This window comes from Halichondria panicea, chromosome 11 (assembly GCF_963675165.1).
Source record: "Halichondria panicea chromosome 11, odHalPani1.1, whole genome shotgun sequence".
Taxonomy (NCBI): domain Eukaryota; kingdom Metazoa; phylum Porifera; class Demospongiae; order Suberitida; family Halichondriidae; genus Halichondria; species Halichondria panicea.
The window spans coordinates 1,231,189-1,249,802 of record NC_087387.1 but is presented as its reverse complement, the minus strand read 5'-3'; the positions used below and the strand labels follow the sequence as shown (position 1 = coordinate 1,249,802).

General features: G+C 43.8%; 5 protein-coding genes and 1 long non-coding RNA gene across 8 annotated transcripts; 5 read left to right on the top strand and 1 right to left on the bottom strand.

The window, feature by feature from the left end:
• The first annotated feature begins 240 nt into the window (after positions 1-240).
• Positions 241-2,670, top strand: LOC135343612 (uncharacterized). Its single transcript, XM_064540580.1, has 4 exons — positions 241-997; positions 1,270-1,392; positions 1,636-1,828; positions 2,027-2,670. The coding sequence occupies exons 1-3, from the start codon at positions 860-862 to the stop codon at positions 1,741-1,743; spliced, it is 369 nt and encodes a 122-aa protein (XP_064396650.1). The 5' UTR covers positions 241-859; the 3' UTR covers positions 1,744-1,828; positions 2,027-2,670.
• Positions 2,671-2,763: 93 nt separating this feature from the next.
• LOC135344305 (E3 ubiquitin-protein ligase TRIM71-like) lies at positions 2,764-5,082 on the top strand. The gene is made up of 3 exons (XM_064541471.1): positions 2,764-2,853; positions 2,956-4,019; positions 4,082-5,082. Exons 2-3 carry the CDS (start codon positions 2,978-2,980, stop codon positions 5,080-5,082), a joined length of 2,043 nt encoding a protein of 680 aa, XP_064397541.1. The 5' UTR covers positions 2,764-2,853; positions 2,956-2,977.
• A 950-nt stretch (positions 5,083-6,032) lies between these two features.
• On the top strand, positions 6,033-9,380 carry LOC135343653 (E3 ubiquitin-protein ligase TRIM71-like). 2 transcript variants are annotated; one of them, XM_064540623.1, is made up of 2 exons: positions 6,033-6,815; positions 6,996-9,380. In XM_064540623.1, the coding sequence occupies exon 2, from the start codon at positions 7,009-7,011 to the stop codon at positions 9,208-9,210; it is 2,202 nt and encodes a 733-aa protein (XP_064396693.1). In that variant the 5' UTR covers positions 6,033-6,815; positions 6,996-7,008; the 3' UTR covers positions 9,211-9,380. The 2 variants fall into 2 exon arrangements, with proteins under 2 accessions (XP_064396693.1, XP_064396692.1); XM_064540622.1 differs by having other exon boundaries at positions 6,033-6,819.
• On the bottom strand, positions 9,271-11,291 carry LOC135343654 (uncharacterized). The gene is made up of 3 exons (XR_010397210.1): positions 11,219-11,291; positions 10,857-10,900; positions 9,271-10,240 (listed from the first exon to the last, which is right to left on the bottom strand). It is a non-coding gene; the product is annotated as an uncharacterized LOC135343654 (long non-coding RNA).
• A 36-nt stretch (positions 11,292-11,327) lies between these two features.
• LOC135343708 (E3 ubiquitin-protein ligase TRIM71-like) lies at positions 11,328-16,879 on the top strand. Of its 2 annotated transcripts, XM_064540704.1 has the most exons (6): positions 11,328-11,397; positions 11,549-14,708; positions 14,981-15,108; positions 15,398-15,608; positions 15,808-16,156; positions 16,760-16,879. In XM_064540704.1, the coding sequence occupies exon 2, from the start codon at positions 11,562-11,564 to the stop codon at positions 13,770-13,772; it is 2,211 nt and encodes a 736-aa protein (XP_064396774.1). In that variant the 5' UTR covers positions 11,328-11,397; positions 11,549-11,561; the 3' UTR covers positions 13,773-14,708; positions 14,981-15,108; positions 15,398-15,608; positions 15,808-16,156; positions 16,760-16,879. The 2 variants fall into 2 exon arrangements, with proteins under 2 accessions (XP_064396774.1, XP_064396773.1); XM_064540703.1 differs by lacking the exon at positions 16,760-16,879 and having other exon boundaries at positions 15,808-16,751.
• Positions 16,696-18,613, top strand: LOC135344304 (DNA replication licensing factor MCM6-like). The gene is made up of 6 exons (XM_064541470.1): positions 16,696-16,709; positions 16,760-16,901; positions 17,155-17,418; positions 17,775-17,855; positions 18,074-18,280; positions 18,524-18,613. Exons 1-6 carry the CDS (start codon positions 16,696-16,698, stop codon positions 18,611-18,613), a joined length of 798 nt encoding a protein of 265 aa, XP_064397540.1.
• Position 18,614: the final 1 nt, after the last annotated feature.

Here is an 18,614-nt window from a genome sequence, read left to right as displayed (position 1 = left end):
TTTAAAGGCGTGGCTTCCGGTAAGCAGCTATTCCGCGAACATTGTGCAACGAAATGGTTTTTAGAGGCCAATCCACGAAATATAAGTGCCTCGAAAATTTCGCGCTATACGGTATTTGACTTTTGATTGAGAGCAGTTAGCTCTACTGACGATCTTTACTCTCCTGCTACACCTATTTTAGGTTTGTGAATGTGTTATGACGATCTTTACCATATTATTACAAGTGAAAATGGACAAGTACCTAGCACACTCTGTATCTGAAGCTGCATCAGTTGCATGGACCCATTATACAACTACAGAGAGAGCAGAGCCACTGCTTGCAAGACTCCACTATCAATCAGATCTCAATAACCTCACTAAAAGTGACAATCTCAATGCAAGATGAGGTACCCACTGATGACCAACCAAGCTCTGAAGATGAACCATTTGACCTCTACACGGCCCAGTGTCCCTAGTTTGTGAGCTCAACAAACAGGTGATGATGTCTCAAGCATTAGCAGCAGAAGCCATGTTCATTGCACAGCAAGCTACATTTGAGGTACAAGAGCAGCCCCTCCCCCCAGAGGATGAAGCCAGAGAAATGCAAGCCCCCCTGAAAATATTACGATAGAAACTATTGTATCACAAGACACCACACGGCAGCAAAGTGATGAAGTCATAGCAACGCAAGACAACTCTTTGCAATATTTGGCCGAATGTATGGTTGGAAAATTACCGTGTGCTTGTGCTGCCGAGACAAGGTTCACAGAGGTCACTAGTAGAGCACATCCAATGGACACTACTATAGACGAACCTTCACCCAAAGATCCTACAATGGATACGCTATTATTGTCCGACACAAGGAGACCAATTGTCAACGATGTCATTGCAAGTACTGCATGTGAACAGTCCTGACCGTGTCTGGATACAACAGCTGGCTGAGTACCCAGAGCATGACCTGGAGGAGCTATCAGTTGCCATGACCACCAGTGACCCCAACACTATGAGCAGAGGCGAGGTCAGTCAAACTACCTTGGCCCTATCATTTTATTATTCAAGACATTAATATTGTCCCTTTGTAGATAATTTATTGTCCATTAAATTTAGTGCATTATATTTAGTTGGTGTAGAAAAGTAAGTTTGGGGACGACAGTTCATTGTCAACTAGTGTGCTTAAATGTGTCAGAGGTTTCTCTGTATATAAGGTACATGTTGTGAGAGGCAGAAGAGTTACATGTTGCTTTGAGTATGTACATTCATGGATGGCTTTTTATACGGAACATTCTGCAGTTGATGGTTGGACTGTATTGTGCTGTGCTTGTGAGTGTTGGAGGCACTCAAGAGAGAGAAGAGGATGGCTTCTACAGGAGAGCTAGAGTGACAGAGGTCAATCGACCACACTACATTGGACAGGTGAGTGGGTGTGCCTGTTGCTCAATAGAGCCACACTTATAGCCATTATCCTTCAACGTCCTCTTCCATAGTCTATAAACTGTGTAGCCTGAATAGACTGAATTTCTAGGCACTTCTAAATAATTGCTTCTAAAATTACAAATGACAATACTCGGGGGAAGCTACATTATATAGACAAACATGATTACACAATCATTTGATCATTTGCTTGTTATCTCCCCACCTGTGTGTATACAACCTCAGGCTACACTGGAGCTGATAGATTGTGGCTCAACGATGCACAGTGTGTCACTCCTCTACAAGCTCCCCCACGGACTGAGAGTGGGCGTGGTCCCTCCCCACGGCTATTGACGGCCTCTACTCAACATTCAATCACGGAGAGGAATGGTTCCCACTGGACAAACAGCTACTATGGAAACACCTACGACACAAAATGGTGAATATAGTGTAGCAAAGGCTTCTGTGAAGTAGCTGCAGTTTAGAAGGAACTTTTTGTGGTTGCACTTAGTCCCCCCACCGTCTGATAATAAGTGCCTATAAGTAGAACTAAAACTGTAGACTTTGTAAATTGTGTATATAGTATGTGTTTTATAGTGTGTGCATTTTGTTCATGCTTGCTTAAATGTGACTACAGGTGTTTGCCAAGGTTACCAGGAAACCATCCGGGCTACAAGTTGGTGTCGTCGATATCTACTATGATCGTGTTGGCAAGAACAGAGTAACTAACCTGCTCCTCACTAAAGGACTATACCTCAGCTCCACCTCTCTGCTAGCTGAGACCACACCCACACCTCAAACCACCCCCTCACAAGCAGTAACCACTCCCCCACGATCATTACTATCTCGGCTCAGTTACCTACTAAAGAAATCAAAACAATTCATGACCCTCAAAACAGAAACTATTTGTGCACTAAAGAGACATCATCAATGTCAGCTGTACTAGCACCGACAAACTTGTTTAATGGTGTCAAAGTGTCTACTTGTGAGAAAGGAGATTGTAAGGAAGCTGCCAATTGCTGGTATCAAGATGCCCCTCTGGAGAGAGCCTCGTTAAGCGGGAAGGACTCCTGGTGTAACGAGTCTGATGAGTGCTGTCATAGCGACCCACGTCGTCTGAGCAGCAAGTCCCTAGTGTTGACAAGTGATTATCATTTGAGAACTGAAGATGATGACTGGACTAGCTATTATAGCCTAACTGCAATTATTATCTGTACTGTATATATGACTGTGAAGAAGTGTGGGCGTATCTCAGATTACATATTTTCGCGAGTATTAATTTCTGAGTAAAATCGCAATTTGTACTACAAAATGCAATGAATCTCATTAAAACACTAATATTATAGCGCTGGTGAAACGCTATGAATAACATTAATTTTACATAACTTAGAGCTTACTGCTACTTCAGTTCATAGCTTACTTTGACCATATGCTTTAACCCTGGAAAGCTTTTTCTGATTGTAGGTAAGACTTCATACAGTAGCTGCAGAGGTATAGACTATACTATAGTACATGTATATAGCTAATTATACAATATTCAACATTCTACACAATTGCATTCACCAGATCTGAGAAACAATTTCTAACGATGGCCGAAAAACCTGATCCAGTTGTTGCTGATCTCGAGCAAGAGGTGACCTGTGGCATCTGTCATGACCGCATCCAGGAGCCAAAGCTGCTCCCTCGTTGTCACTACTACTGCAAGCAATGCATCCTCACACTCTCCAGTCGCTACCCACCCAACCAGCCGTTCCCCTGCCCCGACTGTCGTGAGCCCACTCTATTGCCAGACAACAACCCAGACAGACTGACCACTGCGTTCTTCATCAACCGGATGAAAGCACTCCACTCGAGGATGGAGAAAGCCCACGGCAAGTTAGAGGCCACCTGTGAAATGTGCCCTGGGGAAAAGGCCACTGCATTCTGCCGACAGTGTGTCCAGTTCATTTGTGAGGATTGTGTAAGATCTCATCAGCGTATGAAAGTGTTTGCTACACATATCGTCTCTACTCTGGAACAGCTCAAACAGGGCGGAGTGAAAGATCTAACATTCGAAAGCCCACTACCCCCAAAATGCGAGGATCATGAGGAGCCAAAGAAGATTTTTTGTTTCGATTGCAACAAGCTCATCTGTCGAGACTGTGTTGTATTCGATCATTGTGACCACAAGTCAGAGTTAGTTAAGAAAGCCGCCCCCGAAACTCGCAAAAAGCTGACGGAGCACCTCTCTCCACTCAAGAACCTACTGCCTCATCTGAGCACCGCTGTGAATCAAGTGAAAGGAACTAAACAGAATATACAGGCCCAGAAAGAACTGACAGAGAGACAAGTGAATGCCAAGTTCCAGGAGCTACACGATATTCTCGATCGATGCAAAGTCCGTGTTTTACGAGAATCTTCTGCTTTAGCTGATTCAAAGATGGAGAAGCTGACAGTTCAAGAGAAAGATCTGGACCTGTCCCTAGGCACTGCTCAGAGTTTGATTGACTTTGTAGAGCGTACACTGGAGAATGCAAGTGATGAAGAACTGATTACGATGCAAGAGCAGGTGGTGAGTCGAATCGATGCTGAGGTGGTGAAGGAAGCAGCCAATTCTGATCCAGTGGAGAAAGATGATTTGGAGTTGAGGTGTTTGTTTATAAGGGTCTCAAGGAGTTGTGTAAAAACAACGTTATTGTGTATGACGGTACAGTGGATCCAACGAAGTGCACTGTGGAAGGAGATGTAGTTAAAAATGCTGAAATCGATAAACCTGCTTGCTTTTCAATCAATATACACCAGCCACGACAATTTTCAAAAGCTAAAGCAACTTTAAAATTGCTAGCTGATCAATCATCTCAACAGCTACAAGCAGTGCCTGTGAGGGGTGGAGTGTACAGTGTTGAGTACACCCCTAGGGTACGTGGTCGATACCACCTCCTGATCTCAGTGGACGACCAGCCTATTTCAGGAAGCCCCTTCTCTGTGTTCGTCAAAATACCCCCCACCAAGCTGGACAAACCTGTGAGGGTGATAAGAGGAATCAACAACCCTCGGTATATGGCATTCAACTCATCAGAAGAACTGATTGTAACTGACTGGAACGATGATATTTTGATGTTTGACAAGAAAGGAAAACAAATTCAAAGCATCAGCAAATCAATACATTGGTTTGGCAGTATCTCTCGTGTGGCAGTAGACAAGGAAGACAAGATCTATGTCTCTGGCAGCAACAAACACTGCGTGTACAAAAGAGGATATCTGCTAAAATGGTTTGGGACAAGGGAAAGTATTCTAAAAAAACTCTACTACCCTCAAGGGATAGCAGTCGCTGGTGATGAAGTGTTTGTGTGCAATCGAGGGAATCACGGAGTCCAAGTGTTGACGACAGAGCTGGGGCCAGTCAAGCAGATTGATTTAATGGAAACTGGTAATGACCTACCAGAGGATGTTGCGGTGGACAATGTACAAATGGTGTATGTCACTGACTATGGTAATCATCATGTTCAAGTGCTCACTATGGATGATCGGTTTATTCACTCGATTGGAAAGAAAGGAAATGGACAAGGAGATCTTTCTGGCCCTCGTGGTGTGTGTGTCAGTAGTTTTCTTTATGTTGCTGAGTATACTAACAAGCGTGTGTCAGTGTTCACTAAAGATGGTCAGTTTGTCACATCATTTGGTAATGGTCATATCACTTCTCTTATGGAGTAGCTGTGGACAGTGAGTGGTGGTTTTGTGTATGTGTGCAGTGAAGGATCTGTTGTTATCTTTTAGTGTTTTGTGGTTGTCTTCACTTTGTTACTTACCTTATTTGTGTGTGTGCAGTAGCATATATCTGTGGTTTTGTAGTCTACCAGTATATATGTGTATATTGTTTATTGATTGAACGAATTTATGAACTTTACGTAAAAGTAATAGCATAACTAAGATGTGAGTCAAATACAGTCAGTGCACTGTTCCACTAGTGCCGTCAGTTGTGCTGCTGTGGTGGGCGTGATGGGTGTGATCTGAGCAGTGTCTGTGTCTGCCAGTACGACTCCCACCTCTGACCAGCGTTGCCATGGGCACCAAGTCAAGTGTGCTGATTGTTAGCGTAGATAGCCTATTCCTCAGATTGGGAGTTGGCAGCTGGTGCTCTGTGTGTGTGTGGGGGGGGGGGGGGAGTGTGTGCATATGGGGGGTAGGAGTCAGTGACAGATATAGCAATAGCCGACTCTTCTATCTACAAATACAAATATAGTGCAAGCTCAGCACCATACTTATAGCGAACCCTCACGAAAATACACCCCCATGAAGTACAGCACATATAGCACAATATACCAGCATCAAAATTAATGTGTGTGCATGTGGGCGGTTACAGATACTAGCAATAGCCTTGACTCTTCTAATTAAATGCAAGCTCAGCACAATGTTCAAGGAGGTACAACGGGCGCAGTGCAGCTCAAGCAATTAGCCTGATTACACTCAGCAATAACAACAACATGTGGGCAGATAATCCGAGACTAATTGCTAGAGATGCACCGAGCGTGTCGTACCTCTTCTGCAGTAGCACAGTGCATCAACAATGGTACACAACAATAGTGATTGGAATGCCGAGGTAATGAATATGATGACTGTTATAGCAACACAATCTGGTACATGTACATACCTTGTTTCTCAGTATGCAATGCTACTGAGAACTCGAGGAGCACCCTCTGACAACGTATCCATGACAACAGGCTCCAGCGTATCATAATCAGGACCATCCTCATCATCACTGAACAAATTGTCTTGTGATTCTGCCGTCTCTTCAAACTGAGCTGTCTTCCTCGGTGGAAAATGGCTGAAGATCTCTTCAAAGACGATCCTCTTATCTTTGCCCCTCCATTAGACAGTGGCTCCCTCGCAGTCCCTCTATCAATACTCTCTGTCACTGTGCTAGCTTTGGTGTGGGTTGAGGGAGGATATAGTGTCGGCCGTAAATATCATCATCCAATAATATTATCGTCTCTTGTGGTTTTTTGGATCTGGTGTGAGGGTGGGCGGGCGTTGGTGAAGGTGAAGGTGTGCTGGATGGGGAAGTGGTCTATGCTGACGTAGGAGCTGTTGATGAATGTCTCCTCTTGTGGACTGTGGTGAGGGAGTAGATGGGTGTGCAGTGAGTGATTGTTGTCCAGGACACACAGTTTCCTGTAGGGAAGGAACACACACACTCAATTCTATAGCTGGAGCCTGATTGTTTACAGCCAGATAGACTGTACTAAGCAATATGCAGTATGCAAATAAATATAGGTTTTTATCCAATTTGTTTCCATACATGCTCAATGTGGACTCACTTCTTTTGAGACTCTGGAAGAAGTGAATGGATGATGGGAAGAAAAGTGTGGGCGTTGAAACAAAAAAGTGGGCGTATCTGAGATTCATACAAATTAATGTGCTTGAAAGGAACTTCTGATATAGATCTAGTAGGTAAGTTTTTTCAACTAGCTGCAGAGGTCTAGCTTAGCTTGACCTAATTGATCACTTAGTGCAAACTATTATTCACATATTTAACATTCTAGACTAGTACTCAATTTCTAGCTAGCCAATATTTGCATTAATTAAACATGAGATTAGTTTCATGCTTTTACAAATGCATTCCCCAGATCTGAACTATAAATGATGGCCGAAGGACCTGATCCAGTTGTTGCTGATCTCGAGCAAGAGGTGACCTGTGGTATCTGTCATGACCGCTACCAGGAGCCAAAGCTGCTCCCTTGTTGTCACTACTACTGCAAACAATGCATCCTCACACTCTCCAGTCGCTACCGACCCAACCAGCCGTTCCCCTGCCCCGACTGTCGTGAGCCCACTCTATTGCCAGACAACAACCCAGACAGACTGACCACTGCGTTCTTCATCAACCGGATGAAAGCACTCCACTCGAGAATGGAGAAAGCCCACGGCAAGTTGGAGACTACTTGTGAAATGTGCTCTGGGGGAAAAGCCACTGCATTCTGCCGACAGTGTGTCAATTTCATCTGTGAGGATTGTGTAAGACCTCATCAACGTATGAAAGTGTTTGCTACACATATCGTCTCTACTCTGGAACAGCTCAAACAGGGCGGAGTGAAAGAACTAACATTCGAAAACCCACCACCCCCAAAATGTGAAGATCACGAGGAACTAAAAAAGATTTTCTGTTTCGATTGCAACAAGCTCATCTGTCGAGACTGTATCGTTATTGAACATGCTGGACACAATTACGAATTTGTAAAGAAAGCCGCCCCCGCAACTCGCAAAAAGCTGACAGAGCACCTCTCCCCACTCAAGAACCTACTGCCTGATCTGAGCACCGCTGTGAATCAAGTGAAAGGAACTAAACAGAAGATCCAGGCCCAGAAAGAGCTGACAGAGAGACAAGTGAATGCCAAGTTCCAGGAGCTACACGATATTCTCGATCAATGCAAGGTCCGTGTTTTACGAAAATCTTCTGTTTTAGCTGATTCAAAGATGGAGAAGCTGACGGTTCAAGAGAAGGGTCTGGACCTGTCCCTGGGCACTGCTCAGAGTTTGATTGCCTTTGTAGAGCGTACACTGGAGAATGCAAGTGATGAAGAACTGATTACAATGCAATCGCAGGTGGTGAGTCGAATCGATGCCGAGGTGGTGAAGCGAGGGAAGGAAGCAGCCAATCTTGATCCAGTAGAGAAAGATGATTTTGAAGTCGAAGGGTTTGTTTCTGAGGATCTCAAGAAGTTGTGTGAGAACAACGTTTTTGTGTATGAAGGAAAAGTGGATCCAACAAAGTTCACTGTCGAAGGAAATGGAGCTAGAACTGCTGAAATTAGTACACTTAACAATTTTTCGATTCTTGTGGAATGTAATACACAATTTAAGCATCATACAATACAAGTGGCTCTAAAATCGCTAGTTGAAGAATCATCTCAGCAATTGCAAGCAGTGCCTGTGAGGGATGGAGTGTACAGTGTTGAGTACACCCCTAGGATACGTGGTCGACACCACCTCCTGATCTCAGTGGACAATCAGCCCATCCCAGGAAGCCCCTTCTCTGTGTTTGTCAAAATACCCCCTACGAAGCTGGACAAACCAGTAAGAGTGATAAGAGGAATCAACAACCCTCGGTATATGGCATTCAACTCATCAGAAGAACTGATTGTAACTGATCGAGACAGTGATGTTTTGGTGTTGGACAAGAAAGGAGAACGAATTCGAAGCATCAGCAAATCAAAGCATGGGTTTAGCAATATCTCTGGTGTGGCAGTAGACAAGGAGGACAACATATATGTCTGTGACAACGGCGAAAGTTGTGTGTACAAGTTCAACAAAAGAGAAGATCTACTGAAGAGGTTTGGGACAAGGGGAATTGGTCCAAAGGAACTCAACTGGCCTCGAGGGATAGCAGTCGCTGGTGATCAAGTGTTTGTGTGCGATCAGAACAACCACAGAGTCCAAGTGTTAACGACAGAGCGGCTGGTCAAGCAGATTGGTTCAAAGGGAACTGGTAATGGACATTTTAACGGACCAGAGGATATTGCAGTGGACAATGAACAAATGGTGTATGTCACTGACTATAGTAATCATCGTGTTCAAGTGCTCACTATGGGTGGTCGGTTTATTCGCTCGATTGGAAAGAAGGGAAGTGGACAAGGAGATCTGTCTCGCCCTCATGGTGTGTGTGTTACTAGCTTTGTTTATGTTGCTGATTTTGATAACAATCGTGTGTCAGTGTTTACTAAAGACGGTCAGTTTGTCACATCATTTGGTAATGGTCATATCACTTCCCATCTTTATGGAGTAGCTGTGGACAATGATGGTTTTGTGTATGTGTGCAGTGACGGATCTGTTATTATCTTTTAGTGGCTGTCTTGCATGACTAGTTTGCATTTCATAATTACTATTAATTTTGTGTGTTGAGTGACAAATCTGTGGTTGTATTATCTTAATTAACCGTTTTCAAATGTGATGTGTACAAAAATTTGAGAATTTAGACTTACGTAAAATGAAAATTATAAGCATTAAACAACATGTTGAAGCAGTACATTGTTCCAGTACTAGATTGTGCTTCAGTGTGCATGGTGGCACCGTTGGGCACGACTATGATGGGTGTGGTGACCTGAGCAGTGTCTGTGTCTGTCAGTACGACTGTCACCTCTGACCAGCATTGCCATGGGCACCAAGTCGGGTGTGCTGATTGTTAGCGTATAGATAGCCTCTTCCTCAGATTGGGAGTTGGCAGCTGATGCTGTGTGTGTGTGTGTATGGGGGCCGGGGGGGGGAATAGGAGTCAGTGACAGATACTAGCAATAGCCTTGACTCTTCTATCTACAAATGTAACTAAATGCAGTGCAAGCTCAGCAAAATGCTGAATATCGTACCCTTGTGAAAATACGCCCATGAAGTACAGAAGCACAATATACACGTATTAACAATGTTATATACTGGAATGCTTTTAATCAGAACCATCCTCATCATTGCTGAGCAAATTGTCTTGTGATTCTGCCGTCTATTCAAATTTAACTGTGCTGTCTCCCTCAGTGGAAAATGGCTGACGATCTCTTCAAACGATCCTCTTCTCTTTGCCCCTCCATTAGACACTGTCTCACTCGCAGTCTCTCTATCAATACTCTCTGTCACTGTGCTAGCTTTGGTGTGGGTTGAGGGGGGGGATATAGTGTCGGCCGTAAATATCATCACATTGAATACTGTCTCTTGTGGTTTGTTGGATGTGGTGTGAGGGTGGGCGTAGGTGAAGGTGAAGGTGTGCTGGATGGGGGAGGAGTGGTCTATGCTGACGTAGGAGCTATTGATGAATGTCTCCTCTTGTGGACTGTGGTCGAGGGAGTAGATGGTGTGCAGTGAGTGACTGTTGTCCAAGACACACAGTTTCCTGTAGGGAAGGAACAAACACTCTATAGCTGGAGGTTGTTAAATGTAAATACTAGCCATACCGTATAATTATTACTACTTCCACAAACGATTATTTGTGAAGGATTAACACACTGTGCATGGGAGAGAAATGTGATCAACCACTTCAATCCAACCAGCCAGTGCAATTACAATGTTGGGGTCGAGGCTATTACAATGTGTACATTTAATACAACAGATACATGAATGTGCACAATAACATTGCTAGCAAAACAGAACCACTTTGGAAAATCACTAAGGGGACTCTATATAACTTGCGTACAGTTGGTCCAACAATAATTTAGAAAGCTTAGGGAGTGCACTTTAAGATGATAATAAATTATTATGTTCAGCTCAACATTGTTTATGGAGACTATTTTGCACTTTTCACCCACCAAGCTTTTTTGTCAAAACGGCCTCAGAAATTACTAATTTTATGCCATCTGAAAGAGCTTAACCTTGAGCTAGCCTCGATTCAAGGCCGATTAAATCAGCCTTGAATAGAGGCTAACCTTGAGCTACCATACAGAAAATCATTAAACAGTTGAAATCGGACAATCCAAACCCAAAATTAATTATAGCCGTCTAATGATACTTACATTGTGGGTGGTAATTGTTACCACTGAACCAGAGAGGCACTGAGCTGCACAGAGAAAGAGAGAGAGAGAGAGAGAGAGAGAGAGAGAGAGAGAGAGAGAGAGAGAGAGAGAGAGAGAGAGAGAGAGAGAGAGAGAGAGAGAGAGAGAGAGAGAGAGAGAGGGGGGGGGGGGGGAGCAGTCAGTACCATACAGTCTCTGCAATATTACTAGTGCAAATAGTACCAGCTACAAGTCACAGGAATTGTGATGGAAAGGGGAAGGAAAATGGGTTGTGAGTATCTTGAACACTTTTATATCATAAAGATCTACTATGCACATTATTTCAAGGACAGTGGTCATGCATTTGTATTTTATTCACTCACTTCTTCACTTCACTGCTTCCTTGAAGAAAAGTGTGGGTGTTGAAACAAAAAAGTGGGCATATCTGATCAGATTTATAACATTGTGTAATGGGCGTAGCATGTACCAGTACAAGGTACATGCAAAACAACAACTTAATGTGCTTCTGAAATTGAAGGATCTAGTATCTAGGAACTTCCGAGTAAGTACGTTTTTTGAACTAGCTGCAGAGGTGTAGCTTTAGCTTGACCTAATGATCACTTTAGCACAATTATTGAACATTCTTGTACTCAATTTCTAGTTGCGAATAGTTTCATACTTTTATAAAATAAATGTACAAATGCATTCCCCAGATCTGAACTAACGATGGCCGAAGGACCTAATCCAGTTGATCCAGTTGTTGCTGATCTCGAGCAAGAGGTGACCTGTGGCATCTGTCATGACCGCTACCAGGAGCCAAAGCTGCTCCCTTGTTGTCACTACTACTGCAAGCAATGCATCCTCACACTCTCCAGTCGCTACCAACCCAACCAGCCGTTCCCTTGCCCCGACTGTCGTGAGCCCACTCTGTTGCCTGACAACAACCCAGACAGACTGCCCACTGCATTCTTCATCAACCGGATGAAAGCACTCCACTCGAGGATGGAGAAAGCTCACGGCAAGTTGGAGACCACCTGTGAAGTGTGCTCTGGGGGAAAGGCCACTGCATTCTGCCGACAGTGTGTCAATTTTATCTGTGAAAAATGTGTAGAATCTCATCAACGTATGAAAGCCGTGTTTGCTACACATATCGTCTCCACTCTGGACGAGCTCAAACAGGGCGGAGTGAAAGAACTAACATTCGAAAACCTACCACCCCCAAAATGTGATGATCACGAAGAACTAAAAAAGATTTTCTGTTTCGATTGCAACAAGCTCATCTGTCGAGACTGTATCGTTATTGAACACGCTGGACACAATTACGAATTTGTAAAGAAAGCCGCCCCCGCAACTCGCAAAAAGCTGACGGAGCACCTCTCCCCACTCAAGAACCTACTGCCTGATCTGAGCACCGCTGTGAATCAAGTGAAAGGAACTAAACAGAAGATTCAGGCCCAGAAAGAACTGACAGAGAGACAAGTGAATGCCAAGTTCCAGGAGCTACACGATATTCTCGATCGATGCAAGGTCCGTGTTTTACGAGAATCTTCTGCTTTGGCTGATTCAAAGATGGAGAAGCTGACAGTTCAAGAGAAGGGTCTGGACCTGTCCCTGGGCACTGCTCAGAGTTTGATTGACTTTGTAGAGCGTACACTGGAGAATGCAAGTGATGAAGAACTGATTACGATGCAAGAGCAGGTGGTGAGTCGAATCGATGCCGAGGTGTTGAAGCGAGGGAAGGAAGCAGCCAATCCTGATCCAGTGGAGAAAGATGATTTTGGAGTCGAAGTGTTTGTTTGTGAGGATCTCAAGAAGTTGTGTGAGAACAATGTGAGAGTGTATGATGGTAAAGTGGATCCAGCAAAGTGCACTGTGGAAGGAGATGGAGCTAGAACTGCTGAAATTGATAAACCTAACAATTTTTCGATTCTTGTGGAATGTAATACACAATTAAAGCATCCTACAATACAAGTGGTTTTAAAATCGCTAGTTGATCAATCATCTCAACAGCTACAAGCAGTGCCTGTGAGGGGTGGAGTGTACAGCGTTGAGTACACCCCTAGGATACGTGGTCGACACCACCTCCTGATCTCAGTGGATGATCAGCCCATCCCAGGAAGCCCCTTCTCTATGTTCATTAAAATACCCCCCACCAAGCTGGACAAACCAGTGAAGGTGATAACAGGAATCAATAACCCTCGGTATATGGCATTTAATTCGTTAGAAGAACTGATTGTAACTGACGGTAGTGGTGATGTTTTGGTGTTTGACAAGAAAGGAAAACAAATTCAAATCTTCAGCAAATCAAAGCATGGGGTTGACAATATCTATGGTATGGCAGTAGACAAGGAGGACAACATCTATGTCTGTGACTGCAGCAAACACTGTGTGTACAAGTTCAACAAAAGAGGAGATCTACTGAAGAGGTTTGGGACGAAGGGAAGTGGTCCAAAGGAACTCAACTGGCCTCGAGGGATAGCAGTCGCTGGTGATCAAGTGTTTGTGTGCGATCAAGACAATCACAGAGTCCAAGTGTTGACGACAGAGCTGGAGCCAGTCAAGCAGATTGGTTCAAAGGGAACTGGTAATAGACATTTTAACCACCCAGAGGATGTTGCAGTGGACAATGAACAAATGATGTATGTCACTGACTATGGTAATCATCGTGTTCAAGTGCTCACTATGGATGGTCGGTTTATTCACTCGATTGGAAAGAAAGGAAGTGGACAAGGAGATCTGTCTGACCCGTATGGTGTGTGTGTCACTGGTTTTGTTTATGTTGCTGAGGATAGTAACAATCGTGTGTTAGTGTTCACTAAAGACGGTCAGTTTGTCACATCATTTGGTAATGGTCATATCACTGATCTTTATGGAGTAGCTGTGGACAGTGATGGTTTTGTTTATGTGCGCAGTCAAGAATCTGTTGTTATATTTTAGTTGTGTGTAGCAATCTGTGTTTTATGTGTATGTACTGAGAAGCAGTTAGTTGTACTGACGATCTTTACCTGCCTGCTGCCAATTTTGGGAAAGATCGTTTGTGATTGTGTTATGATGATCTTTACCATCTTATTACAAGTGAAAATGGACAAGTACCTAGCACACTCTGTATCTGAAGTTGCATCAGTTGCATGGACCCATTATACAACTACAGAGAGAGCAGAGCCACTGCTTGCGAGACTCCACTATCAATCAGATCTCAATAACCTCACTAAAAGTGACAATCTCAATGAACAAGATTGAAGTATATACCGGTACCCACTGATGACCAACCAAGCTCTGAAGATAGACCATTTGACCCCTACACGGCCCAGTCCCTAGTTTGTGAGCTCAACAACCAGGTGATGATGTCTCAAGCATTAGCAGCAGAAGCCACGTTCATTACACAGCAAGCTACATTTGAGGTACAAGATCAGCCCCTCCCCCCAGAGGATGAAGTCAGAGAAATGCAAGTCCCCCCCCCCCCCGGAAAATATTACGATAGAAACTATTGTATCAGAAAACACCACACGACAGCAAAGTGATGAAGTCATAGCAATGCAAGACAACTCTCTGCAGTATTTGGCCGAATATATGGTTGGAAAATTTCCGTATCGTGTGCTTGTGCTGCCAAGACAAGGTTCACAGAGGTCACCAGTAGAGCACATCCAATGGACACCACTATAGACAAAGCTTCACCCAAAGAGCCTACAATGGATACACTATTATTGTCCGACACAAGGAGACCAATTGTCAACGATGTCATTGCAAGTACTGCAGGTGAACAGTCCTGACCGTGTCTAGATACAACAGCTGGCTGAGTACCCAGAGCATGACCTGGAGGAGCTATCAGTTGCCATAACCACCAGTGACCCCAACACTATGAGCAGAGGCGAGGTCAGTCAAACTACCTTGGCCCTATCATTTTATTATTCAAGACATTAATATTGTCCCTTTGTAGATAATTTATTGTCCATTAAATTTAGTGCATTATATTTAGTTGGTGTAGAAAAGTAAGTTTAGGGACGACAGTTCATTGTCAACTAGTGTGCTTAAATGTGTCAGAGGTTTCTCTGTATATAAGGTACATGTTGTGAGAGGCAGAAGAGTTACATGTTGCTTTGAGTATGTGCATTCATGGATGGCTTTTTATACGGAACATTTTGTAGTTGATGGTTGGACTGTATTGTGCTGTGCTGTGCTTGTGAGTGTTGGAGGCACTCAAGAGAGAGAAGAGGATGGCTTCTACAGGAGAGCTAGAGTGACAGAGGTCAATCGACCACACTATATTGGACAGGTGAGTGGGTGTGCCTGTTGCTCAATAGAGCCACTTATAGCCATTATCCTTCAACGTCCTCTTCCATAGTCTATAAACTGTGTAGCTCTGAATAGAGTGAATTTCTAGAATTACAAATGATAATACGCCGGGGGAAGCTAGACAAACATGTGTGTGTGTGTGTGTGTGTGTGTGTGTGTGTGTGTGTGTGTGTGTGTGTGTGTGTGTGTGTGTGTGTGTGTGTGTGTGTGTGTGATTACACAATCATTTTGATCATTTGCTTGTTATCTCCCCACCTGTGTGTATACAGCCTCAGGCTACACTGGAGCTGATAGATTGTGGCTCAACGATGCACAGTGTGTCACTCCTCTACAAGCTCCCGCACGGACTGAGAGTGGGCGTGGTCCCTCCCCTGGCCCTCCCCACGGCTATTGACGGCCTCTACTCAACATTCAATCACGGAGAGGAATGGTTCCCACTGGACAAACAGCTACTATGGAAAACACCTACGACACAAAATGGTGAATATAGTGTAGCGAAAGGCTTCTGTGAAGTAGCTGCAGTTTAGAAGGAACTTTTTGTGGTTGCACTTAGTCCCCCCACCGTCTGATAATAAGTGCCTATAAGTAGAACTAAAACTGTAGACTTTGTAAATTGTGTATATAGTATGTGTTTTATAGTGTGTGCATTTTGTTCATGCTTGCTTAAATGTGACTACAGGTGTTTGCCAAGGTTTCCAGGAAACCATCCGGGCTACAAGTTGGTGTCGTCGATATCTACTATGATCGTGTTGGCAAGAACAGAGTAACCAACCTGCTCCTCACTAAAGGACTATACCTCAGCTCCACCTCTCTGCTAGCCGAGACCACACCCACACTTTAAACCACCCCCTCACAAGCAGTGACCAATCCCCCACGATCATTACTATTTTGGTTCAGTTACCTCCTAAAGAACAAAACAATCTTATCTTCTCACGACCCTCAAAACAGAAACTATTTGTGCACTGAAGAGACATCATCAATGTCAGCTGCACCAGCTAACTTGTTCAATGGCCTCAAAGTGTCTACTTGTGAGAAATAATTATTATGATGAAGTGCATGTCTACGTATATACAATAATTAGGGGGGGGGGGGGTTGTAGTTGAACATCTTTCAACAGCCATAACTTTTACACCGTTGATCCAATGTCGAAAATTTTCTGTTATTCTGAAAGCTTAGAAAGAGACCTTTCAAATGATGTGTTTCAATCCAAAACTTCTTCGGAGCCTAAATTTAACATTTTTCGGCCTCGGACCATGGGCTATATAATCCATGGTATCGCCAAATTGGCAAATATTTTTATCTCTCAAATACGAAGTTTGATGACACCATTTGAAAGGTCTTTTTCTGAGCTTTCAGAAAATCATAAAATTTTTGACATTGGATCCACAGAATTCAAGTTATAGCAGCTGAAAGAGTCCCCGAACCATTGATTAAATTGTGGAGGGGGAACATCTTTCAACAGCCATTAACTTGAGTACCGTTCATCCAATGTCAAAAATATTCGGATTTTCTGAAAGCTTAGAAAGAGACCTTTCAAATGATGTGTTTCAATCCAAAACTTCTTCGGATGACACATGGACTGTTTGTTGTGTGTCATCACGTACACACCGTTACTATCCCTCACTGTACAGGAGAGTGGAGGAGTTCAGTCCTCGTGCAGTGTACACTAGTGGCAAGGCCTCGACAGCAGCTGGACTCACAGCTGCCGTGGTCAAGGACGAGGAGAGTCACGAGTTTGTTATAGAGGCTGGCGCTCTCATGCTCGCTGACAATGTGAGCTAACTCTCATCATTATTATACTTGCTGCTTGTACACATCCATAAAGTTGTATATATAATTATAGCTAGGCTTACGTATACAGCCTGTACCAGGCCTGTACTTTTTCGGCCGTGTCCTAATTTGTGTAATGTACATGTACTTGTAGAGGTGGTAGCTTATTAATTAGTACGTACTTCAGAATATTTCTGTAATGTTTTGGCTATTGTAGGTAATGTACAGTGTGTACTAAATGCCCAACCCCCTACAGGGAGTTTGTTGTATTGACGAGTTTGACAAGATGGACCTGAAAGACCAAGTAGCCATTCATGAAGCCATGGAGCAACAGACCATCTCAATCACCAAGGCTGGTGTCAAGGCAACCCTCAATGCTCGTACATCCATCCTGGCTGCGGCTAATCCGATTGGTGGTCGCTATGACCGATCAAAATCACTCAAGATGAACATCCAGCTCACTGCCCCCATCATGTCGCGCTTTGACCTCTTCTTTATCATAGTAGACGAATGTAACGAGGTGTGTGTACCAATTGACCTCTAATGTACCCTAGCTGCAACTGTGCAATGAAAAGCAAAATCATAATTAACCCAAGTATGAAACTAAAACTATTTTCTGGCTATCTAATTGAATTATGGTTTTGTTGTCTACACTGGTATGTCAATGTGTATGACAGGTGCACTGTTAGTGGTGGTTTAGTGGGTGAGTGCTTTAATATCTGCATGAAGACATGCTTTAAATGTAAATTAAGCGCTGCTGTCTTTTTCCATTTTTTAGCTATTTGGGGTTCAGGGTTAGGGTTCAATACTGCGCATTTTTTTTTGAGTGTGATACCTTGACCTAGTGTGTTGATTGATGCTCCCCCTCCTCCACAGGTGACTGACTATGCCATCGCTAGGCGTATTGTGGACCTCCACAGTCACAAGACAGAGGCAGTGGAGCGTGTCTATTCCCTCGTGAGTGGTGCGGACGGGGGGAGGGTTGTAGTTACGGCCTGAATAATATACCAGCCTCTTGAATAAGTTATGGTAAATTTGAAGTTTTTCGTTACAATTATCGTAAAAAACCGCGGAGATACGTGGTTTTTAGATGGTGTACTATATTAGCTAGTATAGGTAATTGATCAGTTGCAAATCAATACGTCATTGTACCACTGTGACCCCGCCCCCTTCAGGAGGAGATCCAACGCTACGTATTGTTTGCTCGTCAGTTCAAGCCTCGTATCAGCCCCACCTCTGGTGAGTACATGGTGGAGCAGTACAAGAAACTACGGCAGAGAGACTGCTCGCGTGTGGCTCGGTCGTCATGGAGAATCACCGTGAGACAGCTGGAGAGAAAGAAGCTCCTCGTGGAGAAGGTCATCGAGAGACTTGTGCAACATGTGAGTCAATCATGAGTGCACGTGCAGTTAGCCTCGTCTCCATGGGCCCATTTGTCTCTAATGTAAAGCTAGGTGGAAAGTTTAACAAAAAAGTACATGCATGGTCCTCGTAGCATTTGTACATGATTCTTTTCGCAGTTTGTTTGAGATTTTGTGTACTAGTAGTGTATTGGTATGTGCGTATTGCATGCTGATTAAAACGATACTTTTGTGCTTAATTAGAATTGCGTTTTTTGTGTGTAGGACCACATTCTGTTGCCGTTGGTGATGGGGGAGGAGTCAGACGAAGATCCATTCCTGGTGGTTCATCCCAACTACGTTGTTGAGACATGAA